This window comes from Chiloscyllium plagiosum, chromosome 7 (genome assembly GCF_004010195.1).
Source record: "Chiloscyllium plagiosum isolate BGI_BamShark_2017 chromosome 7, ASM401019v2, whole genome shotgun sequence".
NCBI lineage: Eukaryota > Metazoa > Chordata > Chondrichthyes > Orectolobiformes > Hemiscylliidae > Chiloscyllium > Chiloscyllium plagiosum.
Window position 1 is genome coordinate 73,981,498 of NC_057716.1, and position 26,579 is coordinate 74,008,076.

At 39.5% G+C, this 26,579-nt stretch overlaps 1 protein-coding gene across 9 annotated transcripts in view; it reads left to right on the top strand.

Moving 5' to 3' along the window:
• nckap5l (NCK-associated protein 5-like) overlaps nt 1–26,579 on the top strand; it is a 657,886-nt gene that overhangs the window by 329,494 nt on the left and 301,813 nt on the right. For all 9 annotated transcript variants that reach the window (XM_043694066.1, XM_043694059.1, XM_043694057.1 and 6 more), the window contains one exon: nt 6,938–7,028. In XM_043694066.1, coding sequence (XP_043550001.1) covers nt 6,938–7,028 — 91 coding nt within the window. The remainder of the gene's footprint in view (nt 1–6,937; nt 7,029–26,579) is intronic.

Sequence of the window (26,579 nt, forward strand, 5' to 3'; positions counted from 1 at the left end):
GGGAAGGTGCTGGGAGTGGAGGTTGGGTTGGTGGGGGGTGTGGAACTGACGAGGGAGTCACGGAAGGAGTGGTCTTTTTGGAATTTCTTGGAAGGAGGTCAAGGTGAGGGTGATAGGCTGGAGTTTTCTTGGAAGGAGGTCAAGGTGAGGGTGATAGGCTGGAGTTTTCTTGGAAGGAGGTCAAGGTGAGAGTGATAGGCCATTTCCAAAGCCCCTCCCCCAAGTCCCTCCTCCCTACCTTTTATCTTAGCCTGCTGGACACACTTTCCTCATTCCTGAAGAAGGGCTCATGCCCGAAATGTCGATTCTCCTGCTCCTTGGATGCTGCCTGACCTGCTGCGCTTTTCCAGCAACACATTTTCAGCTACATGGATTTTAATAAGGCATTTGATAAGGTTCCCCATGATAGGCTTATGCAGAAAGTCAGGAAGCATGGGATAGTGGGAAGTTTGGCCAGTTGGAGAGAGAACTGGCTAATCGGTCGAAGTCAGAGAGTGGTGGTAGATGGTAAATATTCAGCCTGGAGCGCAGGGATCAGTTCTGGGTCCTCTGCTGTTTGTAATATTTATTAATGACTTGGAAGAGGGATTCGAAGGATGGGTCAATAAATTTGCAGACGTATGAAGATTGGTGGAGTTGTGGATAGTGAAGAGGGCTGTTGTCGGCTGCAAAGGGACTTAGATATGATGCAGAGCTGGGCTGAGGAGTGGCAGATGGAGTTCAACCCTGCCAAGTGTGAGGTTGTCCATTTTGGAAGGACAAATAAGAATGTGGAATACAGGGTTAATGGTAGGGTTTTTACTGAGGTGGAGGAGCAGAGGGATCTTGGGATCTATGTTCATAGATCTTTGAAAGTTGCCACTCAGGTGGATAGAGCTTGTAAGAAGGCCTATGGTGTATTAGCGTTCATTAGCAGGGGGATTGAATTCAAGAGTCGTGAGGTGATGTTACAGTTGTATAGGACCTTGCTAAGGCCACATTTGGAGCACTGTGTACAGTTCTGGTTGCCTCACTTTAGGAAAGATGTGGAAGCTTTGGAGAGGGTGCAGAGAAGATTTACCAGGATGTTGCCTGGAATGGAGAATAGGTCGTACGAGGATAGGTTGAGAGTGCTAGGCCTTTTCTCGTTGGAATGGCGAAGGATGAGGGGTGACTTGATAGAGGCTTATAAGATGATCAGAGGAATAGATAGAGTCGACAGTCAAAAACTTTTTCCCCAGGTACAACAGAGTGTTACAAGGGGACATAAATTTAAGGTGAAGGGTGGAAGGTATAGGGGAGATGTTAGGGGTAGGTTCTTTACCCAGAGAGTGGTGGGGGTATGGAACGCGCTGCCTGTGGGAGTGGCAGAGTCAGAATCATTGGTGACCTTTAAGCGGCAATTGGATAGGTACATGGATGGGTGCTTAAGCTAGGATAAATGTTCGGCACAACATTGTGGGCTGAAGGGCCTGTTCTGTGCTGTATTGTTCTATGTTCTATGTTGTGGAATTCTGAGCCACAGTGGTTAATTTATCATCTTACCACACAGCTCTCCTTTGAGAGAGAGAGAAATACACACTCATAATTAAACTAAGTTTCAGACAATGAACCAGTGAACATTGTTTACTATTAAACAGGTAACCAAAAACCATTCAGTACCAGAAGTTATAATTGTAAAATTAATTAATAATTTTGTCAGGTGCTTCTGTATTTCTTGTGGGAGAATAGCAGGGCATATTGTAAAATGTCTGGTTACTCCTTTAAGGATTAAACACCAGTTTCCAATTTTCAGCTGACCTTGGAAAATATTAGAAGAAATCACAAGTTTTTAATTGAATTTCCTGAGATCTTATGTGCTTTGGGACTTTTCACTGTGTTGAAGGCAGATTAAATACAGGTGATTGTTAAAAATGTTTTTTCAGAAATTATAAACTTTGGAGGTAACTTTAATTATCAAACAAATTATTATAGTTAATTTGATTTTGTTATCTTCCTTTAATTAAATATTAACATTTAAAAATATCAATTAAAACACTTATTTCACCTTATCACTGAGAATGGCATAAATTGTAAATCAAATAATGCATTCAGTGTTGCATCATTAAATGTTTAAGGGTAACAATGTTCCTGGTGACAAAAATGGCCACTGCTTCGGCGGGGAATAGTTTTTTTAACTGTTGGCTTTTAGTGTTTCTACTTAATGTCTGGAAGTCTGAAATATAGTTATTGTATTTATGAAACTTTCACTGTTGTGTGTGTGTGTTGTGGTGCTGGAAGAAGAACTGCTGTGCTCTTCCAGCACCACTAATCCAGAATCTGGTGTCCAGCATCTGCAGTCATTGTTTTTACCGTGTGTGCGTTGTTTTGCTGTGTGGTTGATGTATTCTTGTCTCTGGATGGTTGGAGACCAGATGTATAATCAAGATATGTATCTGGGGGTCACAGAGGTCCTGACACAGCAACCCTGTTGGAATTCCTTGGGAAGTTTGATCATCTGATGGATTATATTCCCTGGGACACTTTGCAAAGGTCTCTGACTCTGACTTTGACTTGAACCCTGAGTCTGGGAGTTTGGACAGTTCCAACTTATTTAGTTAGATTGCTACCGGGCAATGTTGTAGACAAAATATTTGGTCTTGATTCTCGGTAAGTATATAACTTAATCACCTCCTTCATTCACACTACGTCCTGAATGCACCAACAAATCTACTCCTCCAGACTTGATCTAACCAGACCAGCCAACTACACTCCTGACCTGAACTAACTATCACTTGCTTGCTCCCCTGGCTAATCCTGAGTAGCCCTGTGATCTGACCACTCCCTGAAGTGAATGCCAAGCCTGAACCAACTCAATGATCTCCTGACTGGCCTACCCAGCTATCCACCTCCTGCATGGGTCACCTAAACCACCTACGTACCCGACCCACTCCTCATCCATCCCCCCATTCAAACTGAAAATTCAAACTAGCCTTGTGGAAACTAGTGTCATTAAAGGGAAGGCTTGCCCATTCTTTCCATGCAGTGTAATGAGACTCTCCAACTGTATTCCTGTTAAAGCCAAGCTGACAAGATCCAGCAACAAATATGAAGCAGCATTGGGGTACCAAGTTCAAGTCTTTTAGCATTTCCCTTAAAATTATAATGAAACATTTTCAAGTGTCAGCGGTGTTCTGAAGTGGGGATGCTGTTTAGCAATGAAAGCTGCCATTAGCTGATATTGCTTCTGCTAAGAGTAGGCTGTAAAACAGAGAGGTACTTTATTGCAGCCAAAGATTTCTTACATAACTACATTGCCAATAATATGAGGCTTATTCATTCCACAAAGTAGCAAATTTTCAAATTTCAAATTTAATTGGCAATAGTTCATATTATATTGGCTTCACTTTATTTGTGTATGCGCATTGGTAATTGGTTGAGGGCAGTTTTGTAAATGTACTGCCAAACGTCATGATTGACAAGTATTGATGATACATTTCCTTTATTGTGGAAGAAGCATAGACCTGAATTTGAACAGAAATCAGCCGTGTGTCTTTTTCTTTAAGTTTATGGTAGATTTCTCACTGTAAGGCCGAACAAGATTTCTCTCTCAATTTTCTGAATCTCGCCTGACTGCTTGTGCATTATGCCCATGTGGGCCCCTGCTTGTTTTACCTCCTCCTTTGTTCTGGTGGAGGTATTTGCAAATGTCACGGCTTCCTAAAATTCCAGGGTTGGCATCATCTTGAAAGCCATGCACCTGGTCAAATGGTGCCAACTAGGGATTGGGGTTGGCATTTACCATGCACGCAGTGGGAGGGCAACCAAAAATGTTGTTAGGGCACATAGGCAGCATGGCTGACATTTCATTGTACGTACAGGTGCCAGTTTGTATATCTGTATTACTGAAGAGCAAAGCTACACAATTACCTGACTTTAGCCTCTTCTTATCTAATAATCCTGTCTAAGGGAGTGTTATGCTTTTTTAATGCCAAGAGTAGCCCAACATCATCTCATTGTTCAGTGTGGGACCATCACACACTAGAAAGTTGTGAAATAGTCTTCAATATTTACTTTTATTTGGCAACAGCAAAAGCAGCCAATAAAAGAATAAACTGAAGCTTCATTTCCCTCTGGGAACAGATATGAGCTGTTTTTCTTTCAATCAAAGCAGAGTTAGTTAGTGGGTGATCATTGCACCCAGCTCATATCAACTGTAACTGGATGTTAATTAAGTCCTGTCTGGCTTGTTGTGCTTCATGCTGCAGTACTCAACATGTAGAAGGTGATCTACTCCCTGCACTATACATTCTTCTAATCCTCAGAAGACTGCTGCCACTCTCCCAGCTCATCAGTGCCCATCACATTGTCTCTCCTCTGGACCGATCTGAGCACCCAGAATCTCATCTTCAGCAGGCCTCTTGCCTGCTGCACATTAACCCTAGTTGAAGAATGGGCTGCATTGTACCTATGCTCAATCTCAGTCAGGAAGTTGTATAACTGCACCATCAGCCTTGGCTTCGAATAACCATCCTTGCAAGGCACCCAACCCCGAAATGTTTAGCATACTCCTGCGTACTTTGGGACTTGGAGGACTAGAAAGGGCATGGAATGCTTTACATGGACCTTTTGATATAGAAACCCTTACTCTGATGAATAAAGCAGTAGCCATCGCAAGTAAATTCAATAGAAGATTGAGTGCTGCACAATTACTGATATGTTGTCCTCCAATCATTCCCAAAAGGCAGCATTCCATATTGGTTAATGCCATTCAAAGTGAAAAGAAATCAGTTCTGTGCCCTTGTGTAGCCTATGACCTTTTGGACTTTGAATTGTGACCTGCAAATGCCACTTTTTAAGATTGCCTGTGATTAATTTGGCTCCGCAGATGTAACAGTGATCAATTTATAACAACCAGTGACATGGTCAACATTGCATTTGACCAGGATTTGTATCTCCCACAATTGGACACTGCATGCATTTCACATGCAGGGAGCTATAATTCCAGATGTCTTCAACCTGTACTGTGAAAGGCCTGATTAGTTCACTTGCCCTTTGAAGAGCTTTGTGTTGCTCACAAATGGAGCCTGTGTTCTCAGACAGGAAGAAAAACACATACTTTACCCCCCTACCCCTAAACTCAATGTGCAGTCGCAGCCATTTTTCATTTCCAATGTTGCTTTACAAGCCGCATGAGTGTGGAAGGCAATGCTGGTCACGTTTGGTAATCAGGACCTCCTACATCACAACAGCAAGCAATTGCTAACTTGTTACTTTTTCTCTTCCCTCTCCACCAGTGACCTCCCAAGAATTATCCAGAATAAAGTGAGCATGTGCCACAGCTAACTCCCCCACCCTAATGTTCTGGAATATTTAGGAGGTCTTCCATCAGTTGAACAGATTTTTGGGAACAAAATCTTTCCTGTACGTGGTTGCTGGAATACTGTTTTCAAGAATTTTATCATCTCCTTTAAGATGCTATGTTTGTTTAAAGTGAAAATGTTTATAAATGTTTTCATTAATCTTACATTATTAAAAAAAATTGAGGACTGCATTCCATTAGATTTTTAATATATTGGATGCAAGAACATTGTTTAATTGAGAGTATAAATTTAACATTGTTTAATTTAGAGTATAAATTTAATTTTGTATTTCAACTCTGTTCAGCTATAAGGTGTCTTTATAGTTTGTGTATATATAGATATTTGTGGACTTGATTACGGTCAGATTCTGAGCAAAGATTATTCCACTCTGTCACATAAAACTATGAACTACTGTCTGAAGTGCAGATTAGATGTGGTTAATGCTGATTCACATTTGGCCAACAGATGGTGCAACTATTCATGTTGTGCACTGTTAATAAAAAAAATACTTGCACAGCAACTGGATAATTATAAGAAAATGGATGATGAGTTAATCTTGTTAACTCTCTAAATCCTACTGAAATACCACTGTGTAACCAAATCAATGTGCTGGTACATGTCTGCTTGCAGTGCAGATGTTTTTAAAAAAAACCTGTGCAATCGCACGATGGAAATTATTAGAAGTGTGTGTCTGTTATATCAAAGGTATGTTACTATGATTTTGTGTTTCATGTAAATGTTTAGTAATTTTATCATACAAGGGTATTTAAAACTAAAATTGCTTCTTTATTCTTTCACTGAATTTATTGATTATTAACCCCAGTATGTCCCTGAGAAACTGCAAGGATGTCAGCTGTGTGGCTCTCTATGCTATTTGTTGCAGTCACTTAATGACCATCCAGTAAAAAATGAACTTGCACCAATGCTGATTATTGTTTCTTCCCCTCTTTTTCAAAGTGAAAGACTTGTGGCTTGGAAAGTTCAGTGTAGTATAATTATTTTATGCTGTTCCTTTCAAAGGAGCAAACATCATTGAATTGAGATGGCATTAAATGATGTTCTTTTACTTTCAGCTGTCAGATTGGATAGATCAAGACTCAACTTTCATATGACTGAGTATTCTAGGCTCTTAAATGTGTCCATGCCCTACATCACTTTGAACCTTGGATGAGGCTGGAAGTTCTAGGACATGTGGCTTGTTTTTATTGTACATGCTACCACTAAATCATCCTCTGTGGAGTCTCATGCAGTGCACTTTACAAAGAAGTGAGTTCCACTGTGATGGCCAGTTGTTGCAGTGAGTTGCTATTGAGTGACATGATGTGGTCCACTGTAACCTGGCTGTCTCTCACTGGTCTCCAGCTTGTCAACCAAAGCCTGGCAAGTCCTCACTGGCACAAAGTGAAAAGCAGAATAAGTCATACTTTGTTCAACCAATAATGTGCCTCTTAACAGCTACTCCAAAATAACATTTAGCAAACGTTGCTTACCTAGCTCTAAATAGCTCTGTGTCACAGAGACCTCTCACATCAAAAGTTAATCTTGGGGGGGAGAAAAGACACATCAGTGGGGGAAAAAAAAGAAATGCATGTAACAAATCCCTTACTTTGTTTCAGGATGGAAGAGACTGTAAGGAACCTACTCCAGAATCAAGGCACACTAGGGCAGAGTTCAGGAGCCACAGCTGACGTTTTAAAAGCACGCCAGGTATTGTTCCATTTGAACTGCGGTGTTTAGTTATTTTGAGCAAGCATATATATGACTCAGGATTTACAAATAATCTAGTTTGAAAAAAAATGCAATATTACAGCATTTGAAAATGAGACTTGCAAAGCTGAGTGCAACAATGAAGGGAATGGAATATTGAATCCTTAAGCTGTGTTTTAGGTCTTTGTTCTTATGGCCCTATAACTTCAAATATCCTCACTATTCTTCTCTCACTGCTGCTGATAACTAACCTTTTGGCCTTTGTAAGATCATCCTCCTCCATTCTTCACATCGTGCTGGCCTTAGTGACTTTTCTTTCTCAATAGACAGCTAGCATCCATTCCCTTATAGTGAGAAATCTCATTACTAGTTGTGCAGCTGTTTTAATCTCTGCTTTACTGAACATGCCAAATCTAAAGTGACAAGAATAATCCAGAACAATATTTAATTTTTTTCATCCTGATCTCTTTCAGATCACACTTGTTTCGTTTCCATTGACTTAGCAGTTCCAACATTTTTTCCTCCATATTTTCCAATGTCCCAATCATACTTATAATTATCAAGTTAAAAATCTCACAACACCAGGTTATAGTCCAACAGATTTATTTGGAAGCATTATTCATCAGGTGGTTGTGGAGTATAAGATTGCAAGACACAGAATTTATTCATCAGGTGGTTGTGGAGTATAAGATTGCAAGACACAGAATTTGTAACAAAAGCTTACAGTGTGATGTAACTGAAATTATATATTGAAAAAGACCTGGATTGTTTGTTAAGTCTGTCACCTTTTAGAATGACCAGGTTGGTTTCAGTTCTTTAAATGTAAATCGCAAAACCTTTTTTAATCGTTACATTCTCAAGTGAACTTCAACTGTTTTCCTCTGTCTTGGGCTTTATCTCCACTATTGTTTACTCTTCCCCTCCCTCATCCTAACTTCAGCATAAATTACAGTCTTTTTCTAGTTACCATCAGTTCTGAATAAGGGTCACTGGACCTGAAACATTAACTCTGATTTCTGTCCACAGATGCTGCCAGATGTGTTCAGTTTTTCCAGCAATTTCAGTTTTTGTTTCTGACTTCCAGCATCCACAGTTCTTGTTTTTTTTTGTTTAGTGTGAATTCTGTGAGAATATATGAATTATTAGACAAAAACATAATGAAGTTATTCAAAAAAGTATTGATACAAACATAAACAATAGATGTGGGGAAGTCAATGCAATGCATTAGCATTGCTGGCCTGATATTTGCTTGAAGATTTTTAAGGCGAAAGGAATGAAGACTTGAAGTAAGAATTTAGCAGCTGCAGTAGTTTCTGTAGTTGATTTTGTGGAGGTTACCTTTAGAGATAGACAGGGGGACGATGAAACACTTTTGCCCAAAACGTCAATTTTCCTGCTTCTTGGGTATTGCCTGACCTGTTGATCTTTTCCAGCACTACTCTAATCTCCAGCATCTGCAGTACCCACTTTCGCCTTTAGTGATAGACATTCAAACCTACAAGTAGACACGAAGTAGAGAAGACCTTGAGACAGAGAGAGAGAGGTGGGGGGTGGGGCGGTGTTTCTTGCATATTGCTAGTTCTGTGGTTTCGGCATTTTCTGATCGCCTGGATCTGATAGCAGAACTGTGCTGGATATCTGCAAAACCTTTATCTCCAGCTGTGGAGTCTATTCTCTGAGGATGTGCTCTCTGAAATCTTCCTGGGAGTTCTAGTTTAAAAATGATGGGTCACAGCCTGTACAAATCAAACTTTTGATGGTTACTATGTTAACCTTTTCTGAATCATTGTCCCACAAAGCAAAGGTCAATTACATTGGAATTCATTGTGTGAACTTGCTCCAGTCTTTTCTGTCTCAGAACTTTTGAATACTCACACGTTCAAGGACTGACTGTGTTGTCAGAGTGCTGAAATGGTCATTTTGCATCTTAGAGTGTCAATCTGAGAACCACTATGTTTGATGTGTATGTATGTCTAAATTTGGGTAGTTGAAAATAATGGGAGGATTGTGGCGGACAGGTGGACATAGACTGGTGAACTTGGCAGACATTGGCAGGTGCTGTGTCATCTAGAGAAATGTGAAATAATGCATTTTGTTGGAAGAATGAGGAGGGGGTAAGTTGAAGTAAATTATGTAATTTTAAAGAGGATACAGGAACAGTGAAGAAGGTTACCTCAAATTACAACAGGATTTTAATCAGATGGGCCATTGGGCTGAGAAGTGGCAGGTGGAGTTTAATTTAAATAAATATGAGGTGCTGCATTTTGGGAAAGCAAATCTTAGCAGGACTGATACGCTTACTGATAAGGTCCTAGGGAGTGTTGCTGAACAAAGAGACCTTGGAGTGCAGGTTCATAGCTCCTTGAAAGTGGAGTCGCAGGTAGATAGGATAGTGAAGAAGGCATTTGGTATGCTTTCTTTATTGATCAGAGTATTGAGTACAGGAGTAGGAAGATCATGTTACAGGACATTGGTTAGGCCACTGTTGGAATATTGCGTGAAATTCTGGTCTCCTTGCTATCGGAAAGATGTTGTGAAACTTGAAAGGGTTCAGAAAAGATTTACAAGGTTGTTGCCAGGGTTGGAGAATTTGAACTACAGGGAGAATAGGCTAGGGTTGTTTTCCCTGGAGCATTGAAGCTGAGGGGTGACCTGATAGAGGTTCATAAAATCATGAGAGGCATGATTAAGATAAGTAGACAAAGTCTCTTCCCCAGGGTGAGGGAGTCCCCGAACTAGAGGGCATAGGTTTTGGGTGAGAGAGGAAAGATATAAAAGAGACCTAATGTGCAACATTTTCATGCAGAGGGTGGTGCCTGTGTGGAATGAGCTGCCTGAGGAAGTGGTGGAGGCTAGTACGATTGCAACATTTAAAAAGCATCTGGATGGGTATATGATCAGGAAGGGTTTGGAGAGATATGGGCCGGGTGCTGGCAAGTGGGACTAGATTGGGTTGGGATATCTGGTCAGCATGGATGGGTTGGACCGAAGGATCTGTTTCCGTGCTGTACATCTCTATGACTCTATAGCAGATACCAGAGCAGTATATACGTAAATATTCAGTGGCAGGACAAATTGAGGAAACTGTTAAAAATGCATATAGTATCCTTGGCTTTATAAACTGAGTAATAGAGTATAAAAACAATGAATTTATACAAATCCTCGATAAGCCCTGGCTAGAATGCCCTTGAAATATATGTATTTAATTCTTGATGCCATACTGAGGAAAGAGTTGTACACCTTCAGAGTGTGCAAAGATTTACTAGAATGGTAGCAGCAACGAAAGACTTCAGTGTGTGGGGATGCACGAGAAGCTTGGAGTGCTCTTTAGGAAGGGAAGGACCAGAGGAGATATGATGAGTACCTTTAATGAAAGGTTTTGATAGAGTCAATAAGGGGAGACTGATTCCAGTGTCAGAAGTTTTAAGATGATTCTTAAAATAAACTACCGAAAAGGGTGATTTTCTTCTGCCTTTCAGAAGAGAATTGGATAAATATTTGAAGGGAAAAGCAAAAGAATGACCATGAGCTAACAACAGTGGAGTCAACTTAGTTGGGAGGTTTTACCAAATCAGCTGAAACCCTGGCATCAAGAGACTATTGATCTCCTGTATTCCATTACTTAATTATATTCTTTATTATTTTTCTTCAAAGTAAGAGAAGATTTTCATTCTCCCTGTGCAAGACAGACTGTATGGAACAATGTTTCAAATGCTACACCTTGTAAGTGGTGTTAAAATGGCACCTCTGGTAAAAGTAACTGGTTTTATAAGCAAGAAAAGGAAATCCTGGATGGATACCAGCTGTGAAATGTTTTGTGATATTGCATTAGTGAAATATCATTTTCAGCTAAAGGAGTAGTTTGATCTTTCATTGAAATTGGTGTTAGATCCATTAGTTTCCTTAATGCTGCACACATAATATGGTAAGGAATTGAGTTCAATCTGCCCTTACTTAGACTTTCCCAACTCTTCAGCGCAATGTATTTTGGCCATAATGTTGCTACAAATGTGAACTGCTCAGTGGAGTGAGAGGACCAGGTTATCTCAAGCCTAAACCTACAAACTGTGTGTCTCCTTTAACATATGGGATTTAAGGGATAGGAAATAAACAACCAAGTGGCAACTAAATGGGCTGGTGTTTGTAGTGTCAAATCAGGCTGACAAAGAATAATAAGCAGTGAAAGAAATTTATAAAGCAAATTGATAAGGGAAAGGAAGAGAAAAGGATAAATTTAAAATTTGCCCTAATTTGTCCCTGAAAATTTTAAAACCTGAAGACCTCTACACTTATGATAATTTATTGGCAGTTATTAACAACAATTAGATATTTAAGGCTCAGCATACAAGGGTTAGATCATAGTTGCAGCTCAGAGCAACAGCATAAAGTGCAATACATGACAATTTTCTGTTCAACTTTTCATCATGCCCTCTCCATGTTTATTTTCAGACCAGACTATACCATCAATCCTATTGCCACTAAATTATTGATTACTCCATTTCCTGTCTTGACCCCATGTTAATCAGTCTTGTAAACCCTCAATCTCTTCAGGTGCAGTAGCTCTATCTCCTTTAAATCTGTAATCAACAGCAGCCTTCACCAGAAAAAAAACAATCCCTTGATCTCACCATGTTTGCAACTCATCTCCACCCTATAGTTCCTGTTCCAAATCCTTGAATATTTTGCCTTTTAAATCCATTTGTATCTTTTTTTAGGAGCTCCATATTTGAAAGCCTTCCATCAGGGTTCAATCCCTGCTATAGTAACAAATCAGTTCATATTAAAATCACAAATGTCATCCTATGGCACTGTGACAGAAGTAACCTTTCCCTCCATACCCTTTTAAATTTGTCTAAGCTTTTGATAACATTCATCACTTCATCCACCTCCAAATGCTCTCCACTGTTATCCAACTGGTTGCTTGATTTCATTCTCATGTGATGATACTGCTCCTTTAACAAGGTTATTCTGTCATAGAAACATAGAAATGCACAGCATGGAAACAGACCCTTCAGTCCAACTTGTCCATGCTGACCAGATATCCCAACCTAATCTAGTCCCACTTACCAGCACGCAGCCCATTTCCCTCCAAACCCTTCCTATTCATATACCCATCCAGATACCTTTTAAATGTTGCAACTGTACTAACCTCCACCACTTCCTCTGGCAGCTCATTCCATACACGTACCACCCTCTGCATGAAAACGTTGCCCTTTAGGTTTCTTTTCTATCTTTCCCCTCTCACCCTAAACCTATGCACTCTAGTTCTGGACTCCCCCACCTCAGGGAAAAGACTTTGTCTGTTCTAGCCAGGCCCCTCGTGATTTTATAAACCTCTATACCTTTTTTTTCCAGAGGGATCGTAAAGACACAGGTTCTGATGTGTCTGGTTTGGATGGGTTTGATGATAGTTAACAGATAGTGCCTCAGGCAAAAATTTAAAAAAGCACTTGTACGATGAAAGGGGTGTGGCCAGTTCTCCCAGCTCAGCTTTTCTCCGGTTTTAGTTTTAGCAGTCTGGCTGTTCAGAGCAACCAGTCAATGATTTGAGGCTGCTAGTCAAAGAATCAGTTCCATGCTGATCCTCCCCCTCTCTCTGACATTTCTCCGTAAGACTCTGTGTTTGATTTTACCTTTCTTGTTAAGGGGTATTTATGGGGATTGTTGCAGGAATTTGAAACAGCATCACTAACTTGGGATAGTCTGTTGGGTTTCCAGATAGGTTAAGTTATTCTGTCTTCTGTTCTGTTTTGTTTGTGTTTCATTTGGCACTCTGTAAATAAGTTCAGTTTTGAGGGGTTTTGACGAGCTGCATCACTCCTGGAATATCCACGTTACACCTGCTCAAAACAACTAGAAAAGTTAAGACCTGGGCTACCTTCTTGAAATGTTTTGAGGGGGTCTGGCCTGGTCCATAACACATATTTATGTTACAGTTCCTGATGAGACTGCTAAACTTATGTTATGATCTAGTTAGGGTCAGTAATATTTGGCATGATGTGGACAAAGATTACATTTCTAAGTAGTTAGTAAGAGAAGAAAGTCTCAAGATTCAGTATTGAACAAACAAGCTAAGTTTTCCAATTGTGCAAAGTTTTAAGAATCTACCATTTATATTTTTTTACAAATTTTATACTCCAATATTCAGAAATAACATGAGGTAAATGGGAATTAACAGCCAAACTGTGATTGAACATCCATTAGAATAAGTTAAACAGCAGATGCATTCAAGAGTGATCACATGGATATCTCAGCAATCTACTTAGATGCTAGTGACACTCTGGCCTTGGTGTTTTTTCCCAAATTGGAAAGTTTCTTAGTTGGGGGGAGGAGGTAAAAAAAATGTAGAATTGGCCTGAAATTCCAAATCCCGTCTTGAACATAGCACTTCCCATTTCCGAAAGGGTGTGAATAGAGTTAACTTGGGCTTCACACACAAATGGTTCCTCGAGGCATTTGGCCATTCAAATGGTCAACTGTCTTCGTCTAAATGCCGTTTTGGTACTTTTTATGGCCCCACTGGAACTTGCAGTTCACAGAATTAACCAACTCAGAGTGAATTTTTTTAAGATAACCAGGATACTTTTACGGAGAGGTGATGCACCTTAGTTGATAAAGTTCAAATACAGGAGTGAGGGTTAGGTGTTCTTTGTGGAAGCCAGGTTCCGTATCCTTTTATGGGTGGTTTCAGATATCCTTTGGTGGGTTGGTCGGCTACCCGTATCAGATTATTAACTTGCAGTAGAGATTGTGTGTAAAAGGTGCATAGATCTTGCAGAATTGTTAAATCTATTTAAAATAAAAACTGTCAAGAAGTGTCAAGGCTTGTATGCAACATATTTCTTAATTGTGTTCTACCCTTTGGCAAAAGGAATGTGCTAGTTTTCACATGTTCAATCACAGCACTAAGCTCCACCTTACAAATATCTCTCTCAACTCTTGCTGAACTGTCAGACTCCAATACTGGATGGACAGTGATTTCTTCCAACTAAATGTTAGGGTTGAACCCTGATGGAAGGTATTCAAATATGGAGTTTGCAAAAATGTGGGAATGGATTGCTTTTACGTCCAGCTCCATTTACTGACTACCATTCCCATCTCTTTCCTTGGCAACAATCTGAAAATAATGAGTCTATTCACAACATTTTGTGTCCTATTTGACCTTGCGATGACCTTCCATTCATCTATTTGCTTCATCACTTTGACCACGTATTTCCACCTCTATTATAGCTCATGATCCCTGTCACAGTTCACCTGCTGAAACATTGATCCTTTTGCTATCTCCAGACCTGATTGTTACAATGCATATTTGGAGGATACCCCACATTCTAACTTTATAAACCTGAGGTCATTGAAAACTTTGAATTGGCCCATTTCTGAACTGGTACCATTCATCTATCACTTCTATTCTCAATAACCTACATTGGTTCCCTGTCAGACAATGTTTGGTTTTAAAATGCTTATCATTGGTTTCAAACTCCTTCATTGTCTCATGTCTCTTCCCTGTTTGTATAATTATCTCTAATTCCACAACTGTCTGAGATACTTTACTCCTCTAACTGCAGCATCTTGAGCATCTCTGATCTTAATAGCTTCATCCATGACCACATCTTAAGTTGCCTAGGCCTTGACCACCATGGATATTTTCATTGAAAGATGTCATACAAGTTCCTATTCTTTGCAATCCATCTTCCCAGTGATGTATTCTTTAGGTGAAATGACAGCTAACCTGCGTGAGACACACAGCAAATGGTGCATATTGGCAGTAAGCCCTGCCTCTGCTCTTGGTAGGGAGGCAGTGGTAGTGCAGTGGCAATGCTTCTGGAGTAATAATCCAGTACTAATCCAGAACTTCATGCTAATTGGGATTTGGATTCAAATCCCACCATGGTAGAGGGTGGATGAACATTTGAATTCAATAAAAAATCTGGAATAACAAGGTAACTTAATGACAGCCCATGTAACTGCTGTTAATTGTCATAAGGCCTGATCTGGTTCCCTTGAGGAAAAGACATCTACTGACCTTGCCTGACCTGACTATTAACTGTCCTCGAGACTACTAGGCATGAGCACTAAATGGCCTAACCAGTGACATCCTCATTCTCTGAATGATTCTTAAAAAGAAATTGCTGTATCATTTATGAAAAAATTACTGCCTCACATTTCTTTTTGACAAAACATTCCGGGCTGTATGTAGCTGACATTGGAAGGGCGGAGCACGAGATCAATGCTCTCTTTAAAGCAGACTATATATGACTTGAAGAGGATGTAGGCCAGTTAACTGATTTGACAGAAGAATGATGCAGTTTGTAAGAGAAATATGAACCATAACATTTTGAAGCGAATAATAAGATGAAATGTTTGCTAACTGGTTAAAAACTTGAACAAGAGTAAGGGAAGCAGAAAGATGTGGGCAGTCATACACACCTACACCTACATACATACCCGAGAACTCTGTGGGAAGCTAGAGAAGTGATTGTCGGGTCTTTTGCTACGATATTTGTATCATCGATAGTCACAGGTGAGGTGCTGGAAGAGTGGAGGTTGGCTAACGTGGTGCCACTGTTTAAGAAGGGTGATAAGGACAAGCCAGGGAACTATAGACCAGTGAGCCTGATGTCAGTGATGGGCAAGTTGTTGGAGGGAATCCTGAGGGACAGGATGTACATGTATTTGGAAAGGCAAGGACTGATTAGGGATAGTCAACATGTGCGTGGGAAATCATATCTCATAAACTTGATTGAGTTTTTTGAAGAAGTAACAAAGAGGATTGATATAGGCAGAGCAGTAGATGTGATCTAAATGGACTTCAGTAAGGCGTTCGACAAAGTTCCCCATGGGAGACTGATTAGCAAGGTTAGATCTCATGGAATAAAGGGAGAACCAGCCATTTGGATACAGAACTGGCTCAAAGGTAGAAGACAGAGGATGGTGGTGGATGGTTGTTTTTCAGACTGGAGGCCTGTGACCAGTGGAGTGCCACAAGGATCGATGCTGGGTCCTCTACCTTTTGTCATTTACATAAATGATTTGGATGCGAGCATGAGATACAGTTAGTAAGTTTGCAGATGACACCAAAATTGGAGGTGTAGTGGACAGCGAAGAGGGTTACCTCAGATTACAACGGGATCTGGACCAGCTGAGAAGTGGCAGATGGAGTTTAATTCAGATAAATGCGAGGTGGTGCATTTTGGGAAAGCAAATCTTAGCAGGACGTACACACTTATTGGTAAGGTCCTAGGGAGTGTTGCTGAACAAAGACCTTGGAGTGCAGGTTCATAACTACTTGAAAGTGGAGTCGCAGTTAGATAGGATAGTGAAGGCGGCGTTTGGTATGCTTTCCTTTATTGGTCAGAGAATTTAGTACAGGAGTGGGGAGGTCATGTTGCGGCTGTACAGGACATTGGTTAGGCCACTGTTGGAATATTGCATGCAATTCTGGTCTCTTTCCTATTGGAAAGGTGTTGTGAAACTTGAAAGGGTTCAGAAAAGATTTACAAGGATGTTGCCAGGGTTGGAGGATCTGAGCTACAGGGAGAGGCTGAACAGGCTGCGGCTGTTTTACCTGGAGCGTCGGAGGCTGAGTGATGACCTTATGGAGGTTTACAAAATCATGAGGGGCATGGATAGGATAAATAGACAAGTCTTTTCCCTGGAATCGGAGAGTCCAGAACTAAAGGGCATAGGTTTAAGGTGAGAGGGGAAAGATATAAAAGAGACCTAACGGGCAACCTTTTTCACGCAGAGTGTGGTACGTGTATGGAATGAGCTGCCAGAGGATGTGGTGGAGGCTGGTACAATTCCAACATTTAAGAGGCATTTGGATGGGTATATGAATAGGAAGGGTTTGGAGGAATATGGGCTGGGTGCTGGCAGGTGAGACTAGATTGGGTTTGGATATCTGGTCAGTGTGAACAGGTTGGACCGAAGAGTCTGTTTCCATGCTGTACATCTCTATGACTCTATGACCTGTAAAACCGAAAAAGCTACGGGGTTATAGATTTTTGCAAAAAGGTAGCATTGAGTATATGAAAGTGAAAGTTCTGGCTTGTGGCAGACTTTTATCATTATTTCAAAGATGTGCTGTCAAACTTGGGATCATTTGAACAATTGTATCTGGCTGTCATTAGAAAGTCTCTGTAAAGCAGCTGAAGGGACCCTGAAGAATCTGCTGCAGCATCATGTAATATGTGTTCAGTTGTTGGCTGAAGAAATGTTTCATTCTTTTTTTTGAAAAAGCACAAAATTGCATTATGTGTATCAAAGTCTCAATTAATTGTTTTTTTCTGGGCCGCTTAAATGTTAAACTTCCTCTTTGCTATTGTTAGCAACAATGAATGCAAATTAAGGCATTTCTTGCATCCGGTGCAGGCATTTAATTGCCTGTATATTAATCCATGCATATAGGTCATTATGTTTTCTATTCTCAACCGTCCCAGCATCTCTCAAAATGGTAGGAGTGCAGGAGAAGTAGACACTTGATGTGAGTACTGTGAACGTTTCTTGGGAAGAATGTAATGGATATGGATATGGATATGGATATGGATTTTATTGTTAACACACTGTGGATAAAAAAAAACTTTGGTTATAATGAGAGAGGCGAATGAGATTCATTTGGAAGAAAGTACACTAAGTAGTACCTGAGGTGGTGTTCAAAATGATAGATTTTTGTTAATTTAAATTGGGAAACATTGTTTCTGCTGAGCTAATTTGTATCCTCTATTTTCAATAAAGAATTTAAGTTGCATCAGAAAAACAAGGAGATTGTTTGTTAAAAAGATTACTTATACATAGAATTTTCAGATTAAACTAGCAATAGAAGCAAATTTTTTACAGGCTTTTACAAGGAGTGTAGATAAATATTTGAGAAGAAAATTGCACAACAGGTAAAGATTGGGGAGATGAGACTAATTGAATAGTTATTCTGGAGAGTTGGCAAGGGTTTAAAGAGCTGAAATACCTCTCCCTATACTGTACAACACTGAGAATAGAAAACAACAAAATGCAATCAATTCAAAATGTCTGGAAGAATAAACTGTGAAAATAATTGAGGCAGTAATTTTACTGAAGAATTCTGGTGACATCATGACCCACAAGGGCAGTTTGAGAATAGCAGTAGAAACTCCGAATTGATTTTCACCATTTAATTCCCTCAATAACATTTAAAATTATATATAATCTATACTGAATATAATTTTACTGATGTATGACAATAATCATGTATTATTGCTTCACTGTTCTCAGCATTGTAAGAACAATGTAAATAATAACTTGGTGCACTGTGCATAATTACAGCGGTTTACTGAATAATTATGTGTTTAGTAGTGAGGCTTGAAATGCATCATTGCTAGGCTGTCCTCTGTTTTTGTGTACATAATGATTTCCAATAAATTAACAATTTACTGAAGAATTAGACTGCAAATTTAATGCAAAATAACATTTAGAGATAGTTACTAATTGATTTCAGTTCCTTCTGAAATATAGGAAAAATTAATGAGTTTACAAATTATTTATGCAAACATTAGGAGCTACTACTTGTTGTGATATCTCAGTTTTTGTTTCTTAGTGCAAGTTCAACATTGAATTTATGTAATTGGTACAAAGAAGCCAGCAAATCAACTGATGTAAGCACGTGATAGAATTAGCTTTCCAAAGTTTATACTACTACTGAGTAAACAACATATTAATTGACTTTCAAAACCTTGAATCTGTTAAATGATCGAACACTAAATTGAAGGTATCTGCCATCTCTTAAATGGATGAATGTAATGGCTGAATGTTACTCCTTCTCCAATTAGCTTTTTGATTTTATGTTTATAGAAGATGGGAAAGTAGATGCCACACTAAAGGTGAAGGCATTCATCATGTTTAAATATTTTTTTTTTCCATTCCAGTCTTTCCATTTTAGTTGCCAATCAAACCAAGTCTTAGTTTTCTGAAGTCACCTTGCAGCAATTCGATGAAATCATCACAGTTTCCACTTTGGAACTAGAGGCACGGTCCTGTCACTGAGGCATATTTGATGTTTACCTCTTAGTCTCAACTGTGAGCCTGAGTCCTGATCACTGATCCTCATTAAGGAGGAACAAGAGATACTTTTCTTATCGTCACAAACCTTTTCAAGAAAATTTCAACTCCTCAAAATTGAAATTAATGTTCTCACTTAATGTAGTTTCTAAAGCTAACAAGCTAATATTAGGGTGGATTTATGTAATTGGTACAAAGAAGCCAGCAAATCAACTGATGTATGCACGTAATAGAATTAGCCATAGATAGGGTGGATAGTTAGAGGCTTTTTCCCAGTCAACTACACGAGGGCACAGGTTCAAGGTGAGAGGAGGAATGGGGGAGAAGTGTGGGGAAGATTTTTCAGAGGGTGATGGGTGCCTCGAACACACTGCCATTGAGGTGGTAGAAGCAGGCATGTTAACAATGTTTGCGATGTGTTTTGATAGACTCATGAATGGGAAGCATACAGAGGGATAGAAACCACACATGGACAATAAGTAATGGGTCCAAAACAGGAATAGGAATTGGCACAGGATTGGAGGACCAAAGGGCCTGTTCCTGTGCTCTATTGTTCTTTGTTCTTATTCACGGGATATGAATGTGGCTGGCATGGACAGCATTAATTGCTCTGGAGAAGGTAGTGATGAGTTATGTTCCTGAATCAATGCAGCCCTTGTCTGTTGGAGAAGAAGTTCTAGGTTTTTGATTAGCAGCAGTGAAGGAACAATGGTTTGGTTCCAAGGCAAGATGATTGATTTGGAAGGGGAGCTTGCAGGTGTTCCCATGTGCCTGCTCACCTTGACCTTCTAGGTGTTAAAGTTCATGGATTTGGCAAGTGCTGTTAAAGAAAGTTTGGTGAGCAGCTATCGTGCATCTTGTTGTTGTGTTACTCACTGCTACCACTCTGTGCTGGTGAAGGAGGAAGAGAACATTCAAGGTGACAGATGAGGGTTCAGTCAAGTAGACTGCTTTATTGTGATGTTGAGCTTTCTGAAGTTGGTTAGGGCTTCACACAGCCTGGCAAATGGAGAGCATTCCATTATACTCGTGACTTGTGTAATTTCCCTAGAATTTCCAAGGCTTTCTGCCAAAGTTCCAAAGAAGAGTAAGAGATCATTTGGAGAAATTCATCCACAAACCTTATACAAATTGCCTAGTGGATTCCTATAAAAACAAAAAGATGCTGTCGCTTTATTCTAATAACTTATCGGTTATCATTTGTTCCGTTTCTCTCAACTTTATTTGCACCCCTTATTCAATTGTATCGTTCCATTTTCAAATAGTTGATTTTTTTTTTTGGAAGTAGTTATGAAAGAAGATTAGAAGTTAATTGTTTGCTTTTGAATTACTGTCAAGGCTGAAATAAGTATTTTACTTGTTGGTTTATTGAGATCACAATTGATTAAACAATTCATGGCTAATTATTTGATTACACTTTAAATACTAAATTAACAAGAGTAGTGAGTAATGGTTATGTTGAAATCATGGTTTTAAACATCCCTGTGAATCTGGAATATTATTTTGATGGGATGGTGTTGAATATTATTGCAGTTGTCCAAAATTCTTGTGTGCATGATTATTACAATTTAAAATTCATATTGAGGTCATGAAACATTGCATTTGAGCTTTGTACTGGCCAAATTAATTGGAAAGAAAACAATAATTATCTCTGTTCAATTTCCAGCAAACGATGATGCACAATTCCTCAGATGTTCACTAAAGTGTCAGTTTGAGCATAGTTTGCAGCATCTGGAAGTAATACATAATGAGCAAAAGATGTTACTTGAAAGTCAATTTTTTTGAAAATGAATTAAACAAGTGTCCACCAAATGGCTTATGAATCTGTTGGATAAAATAGGAAGTGCAGTAGTTTGTTTAACCTAGGAATTGATCTGACAATTACTATGCTTAGTTTTGTTGTGCAGTAAATAAGGTGAAAAAACGTGAATCTTATGTTGTGTATTTTTTAATTATTTGAGCTAGCAACAATACAACTGTCTCCTTCAAGCTAAGTCATTAAAATGTGTTAGCTCGGTTGCTGAGATATCCCTGATTAACTGGTCACTCCACAGCTCTGAAATGTTCTGATATGCAAATGAATACATTAGTGACCTTGAAAATGAATTATGGATGAAAGTATATTCATGCAAATTATCAATAATTAGCTGGAATATTATTGAGCTTTTAACTCATGAGTTTGCTTCACATCGAACTGAAATTTTACTTTGAGGACATAACTTCTCAATCAACATAAAGGAGCATTTGATTGACAACACTGTTAGTGAGAAAAGCATTTTCAATGTAGCTTTGTGAAACTATCATTGAGACTAATGGATTTGGATTATTTAAATTTTTATGCACTTACTGAAGGGTGCCTTGTTTATGCATCCAAGTATGGAAATAATTGTTTTCAAAGCTACTTTTTTTTTGTTCATTTGCAGCCCTACTGGTGTCTGTGTCTTCATAATGGTTTTGTATTGTCTAGACTTTCAATAAATGAGAGGTGATCTAATTGAAATGCACACATTCTTGGAGTTAGACAGGGTAGATGCAAATCCAACGTTTCCCCTGGCTGAGTAGAGGGGATGGGGAAATATCAGTCTTCGAATAAGGGGCAAGCCATTTAGAACTGTGATGAGGAGAAATTTCTCAATTCACAGGGTAGTTTTGCAAAGTTGTCAAGCAAAAACATTAAGGCTTTGGGGCCAAAGGCAGGTTTACAGATAATGCCACAGATCAGCAATTACCTCATTAAATGGTGGAAAAGGCTGAAAGGACTGAATGGGCTTTTGCCCGAAACGTCGATTTCGCTGCTCGTTGGGTGCTGCCTGAACTGCTGTGCTCTTCCAGCACCACTGATCCAGAAAGGATTGAATGGCCTATTCCTGTTCCTAGTTCCTAATGGGTAATGAATCTTTGGAATTCTGTACCCAGTATGACTATACAAAATCAATAATTAAGCATGTTCAAGACAGTGATAGATTTCTAGATACTAATGATATATGGAGATTGTGAAGGAAAATGGCATTGAGATGCGTGATCATTCTCAATCACATTAAATGGCAGAACAGGATCAAGGGGCTGAACAGCCTATTCCTGCTCTTACATTTCTGTTCCTATGCTCTAGTTAATTATTGAAGCCTTTGAAATAGTTTCCACTGGTGTACCAATCTGTTGAAATAACATTCTAACAAAAATGGATTCCTCCATTGCATTTCTCAGGACATGAGCAAACCATTTAAACGGAACTGTTTTTTATTTCTTTATTCATTCACGGGATAAGGACATCACTGGCTAGGCAGCATTTTTTGCCCATCCCTAATTGCTCAGAGGTCAGTTAAGAGTCGACCCACATTGCTGTGCTGTGGGTCAGGAATCACAAGTAGGCCAGACCAGGTAAGGATGGCAGTTTCCTTCCCGAAAGAATCAGATGGGCTTTTCCAACAATCAACAATAGATTCATGGTCATCAGTAGACTCTTAATTCCAGATATTTATTGAATTCCGATTCCACCATCTGCTATGGCAGGGTTTGAACCTGGGTTTCCTGAACATTATCTGGGTCTCTGGTTTAACAGTCCAGTGATGATACCGCTAGGCCATTGCCTCCCTCTATGTAGGGAAATAAAGGCATTAAATCAAAGGAAATGCTAGATTGCCTAACTAGATTGACAATCTGTTAATGCAAGTTCAGACGAAAAATGCATTATTGTGGAAATGCCAGATCTCATTATTAAGGTGTCACAAAAATCAGATGTAAAAGCTAAGGGAGAGCAGCACATTGTGTTTTTTACTTAACACATCAATCCAAGTGTAATTCACAAATGTGAAACAGCCACTAAGTGGATTAAAGCCCAACATACTTATGGGCATCTTAACATTTTCATTGTAGCATTTTTCATTAAAAAGACCACTGCTATAGCCAACAAGTGACTATGGATGTAAATTTAGTGACTGGTGGAACTAGAACTACTGCAGTCCATGTTTTTGGACACATGAATATTAGGAAAGCAGAAGAGAAGACATGAGAAGCAAAGCGAAAACGAATGGCAAAAATAAGACTCAACAAATAAATAGACAAATTTACAGCTAAAATGAGGGTGTCAAAATTGATCTAACTGGGGGAAAATGATCTATTCAATTTGCAATTGAACAAGCACAATATCAGAATGTTACTTGCTGGGCATATGTTATGGCCAAAGAAATGTTGGGTTTATTAGAGCTCTGCTTTATTGTTCCACCTCTGAAGTTGCTGGACGTAAGTTGGAGGTGCTGGTGTTGGACTGGGGTGGACAAAATTAAAAATCACATCACATCAGGTTCTCATCCGACAGGTTTGTTTGGAGGCACTAGCTTTTGAAGCACTGCTTCTCCATCAGGTGGTTGTGAAGCAGTATCATACGACACAGGATTTATAGCAATAGAATTGCAGGATGTAATATTAATTTAGCTTGAGTCTTCCATCTTTTAGAATGATCATGTTAGTTTCAGTTCCTTGAGTCACTGGAGTTATCCTTCTGTGTTAAAGGCACTAAATGAATACAAACTGTTATTTTTAAGAGGGAGGCGCTGAGAGATTAGGAGAACATTGGAGAACCTGAAGCTCTGGAGGTTTAGCCTTTCAGGAAGACCTCTGTTATTTAAATTTCACCAAAATATTTATTATCTTGCATAAACTCTGAAGTAGAAGAGCTATTCTTTAAAGATGCATTCAAAAACAGTCATGCTGCAAATTGTTCATGTTCACTACACTTGTCACCTACTTGTATACTTTCATCTGTTATGCCAGCTTTGAGACAATGAGATGTCTTTCGGTATATTCCAGGGCAGTTAACGTGATGGTGCTAAAGGATTTTATTAATTGTAGCCATAGAGCTTTGGCTGATCTAGGAAATGCCACCAATCCTGCATTGGACATCAGTAGACGAAATATAAGCATGTAGAGATCACAGGATAGTCCTTGTTTTTGCCATCTTTCACTTATAAGAAAATCTGAGAGATAGAGGTTTTGAGTCAGAGGATGTTAAATGCCAGTTACCTTGGACGCATTTAACCTCAGTTGTGAGATTCCGCTCTGGACACTGGCATGGTTCCATAGCTTTTTGTTTTATACTTAGCCTTGTCACATTAAGATGCTTTTCAGTCTGCATTCCAGTAAGGCAGGAGAACCAACCCAACCACCCCGTGGCTCAACACTTCAACTCCCCCTCCCACTCCACCAAGAACATGCAGGTCCTTGGACTCCTCCATCGCCAGACCATAGCAACACGACGGTTGGAGGAAGAGCACCTCATCTTCCGCCTAGGAACCCTCCAACCACAAGAGATGAACTCAGATTACTCCAGTTTCCTCATTTCCCCTCCCCCCACCTTGTCTCAGTCAAATCCCTCGAACTCAGCACCGCCTTCCTAACCTGCAATCTTCTTCCTGACCTCTCTGCCCCCACCCCACTCCAGCCTATCACCCTCACCTTGACCTCCTTCCACCTATTGCATTTCCAACACCCCTCCCCCAAGTCCCTCCTCCCTACCTTTTATCTTAGCCTGCTGGACACACTTTCCTCATTCCTGAAGAAGGGCTTATGCCCGAAACGTCGATTTTCCTGTTCCCTGGATGCTGCCTGACCTGCTCTTTTCCAGCAACACATTTTCAGCGCAGGAGAATGTTTTTGGCAATGCATGCAAGATGTCTGGCATTTGCAACAATGGGTCTATGTTATGATCTCTGAATCATTTTTTAGATTAGATTAGATTACTTACAGTGTGGAAACAGGCCCTTCGGCCCAACAAGTCCACACCGACCCGCCGAAGCGCAACCCACCCAGACCCATTCCCCTACATTTATCCCTTCATCTAACACCATAGGCAATTTAGCATGGCCAATTCACCTAACCTGCACATTTTTGGACTGTGGGAGGAAACCGGAGCACCTGGAGGAAACCCACGCAGACACGGGGAAAATGTGCAAACTCCATACAGACAGTTGTCTGAGGCGGGAATTGAACCCGGGTCTTTGGCGCTGTGAGGCAGCAGTGCTGACCACTGTGCCATCTCTTATCATTTAGTTCAATTTTGGATAATCAAGCTGCATTCATAATCATTAAATTCCTGTTTATTGGAGCTTTCTGTATGCAAATTGCTTGCCACATGTCCTGCATTACAGCAGGACCACACTACAAAAAAAAACTTCATTTGCTTCAAAGTTTTTCAGGCATCCTGAACTCAGAAGCCATCCTAATAAAACAAGAAGGTCTACTTAGAAAATAAAGTGTTCATCCAATGTGCTGAATGTTTTTCCATAATAATTTTGGGAGTTTGGAAATCTCTGCATGTAGGTGTAGCTGATTACTTGTTGAATAAGATGAAATATATTTATCTTACTAAAGTTAGGAATTTATTGAAGGATAACAGTGCATGAAAATGATGCAAATATCTCACACATTGACTATAGACTGATGATCTTCAAACATTTCTGAATACTTTTATTCCTGTGAAATATCTTAAAGTGCAAACAAATGATCATATCTTCGTGATTACAGAGAGTTATTGGAATTTGGAACTATTAACATGCCATGGATATATGTTTGAATTAGCTATTTAAAGTTGCTAGGTTTTATTGGCTCAGCATCTTTTCTGAAATGAATTGGGTCAAGATTGAAATGTTGTCTTATTACTTCTGACAAAGGAACTTGCATTGCTACACAGCTGCATCACAGCTTAACATATCCCAAACCACTTGGATTGTTCTTTGAAATGTAGTCACCACTGAATTATAGGAAAATGTAATGCAATTTGCAGATCGTCATGCCCACAATTAAGTAAATTAATGGCTTGATTGTTTTTAGGGACTGTTGAAGGAAGAATCATGTCCAGAGGTCCAGGAGAGTTTATTTCTCCATCTTTCAACCATAACCATGTTATTTCAGATTTCCAAAGTTTGTGGGTTTTGGAAAATACTTCTTGCTGACTCATTTTGTAAATTTGTGTAAAATATTGATTCACGTGCTTGTCCTTGTTCAAAAACTTGATCAGTCTTGTTTCCAAATTGTTAACCATAGCCTGCTTTCTGATTGAAGGGAACTTGTCATTTTTGTGGAATCAAACACATCCCTTGGAAATTTAGAAAAAAAGTTTCAAACCTGTAATGGCAAGGCTATATTTGGCTGAGCCAATGTATTTTTGAAGATTACTTGTCAGTAATCCTTTACCCCATTTGTCTTGTATTCTCTTTAGGCAATGCTTCTTAGCCAGACTTTCCCACAGAACCACAGAGATTTATAGCCCAACCATTCAGGCCGTTGTGTCTGTGTTGGAACTTGTTTAGAGCAATCTAAAGCTAATCACATTTTTATGCTGCCCTTCTGTGTTTGCGTCAAATGTATTTGTACTGTTCACTTAAAAGTTTCTCTGTCTGTCTGTCTATCTCTCTGTCTCTGTGTGTGTGTGTGTGTGTCTCTCTCTCTCTCTCTTTCTCTGTATTTCTCTCTCTCTGTCTCTCTTTTTCTCTCTCTCTCTGTCTGTCTCTCTCTGGCTGTCTGTCTGTC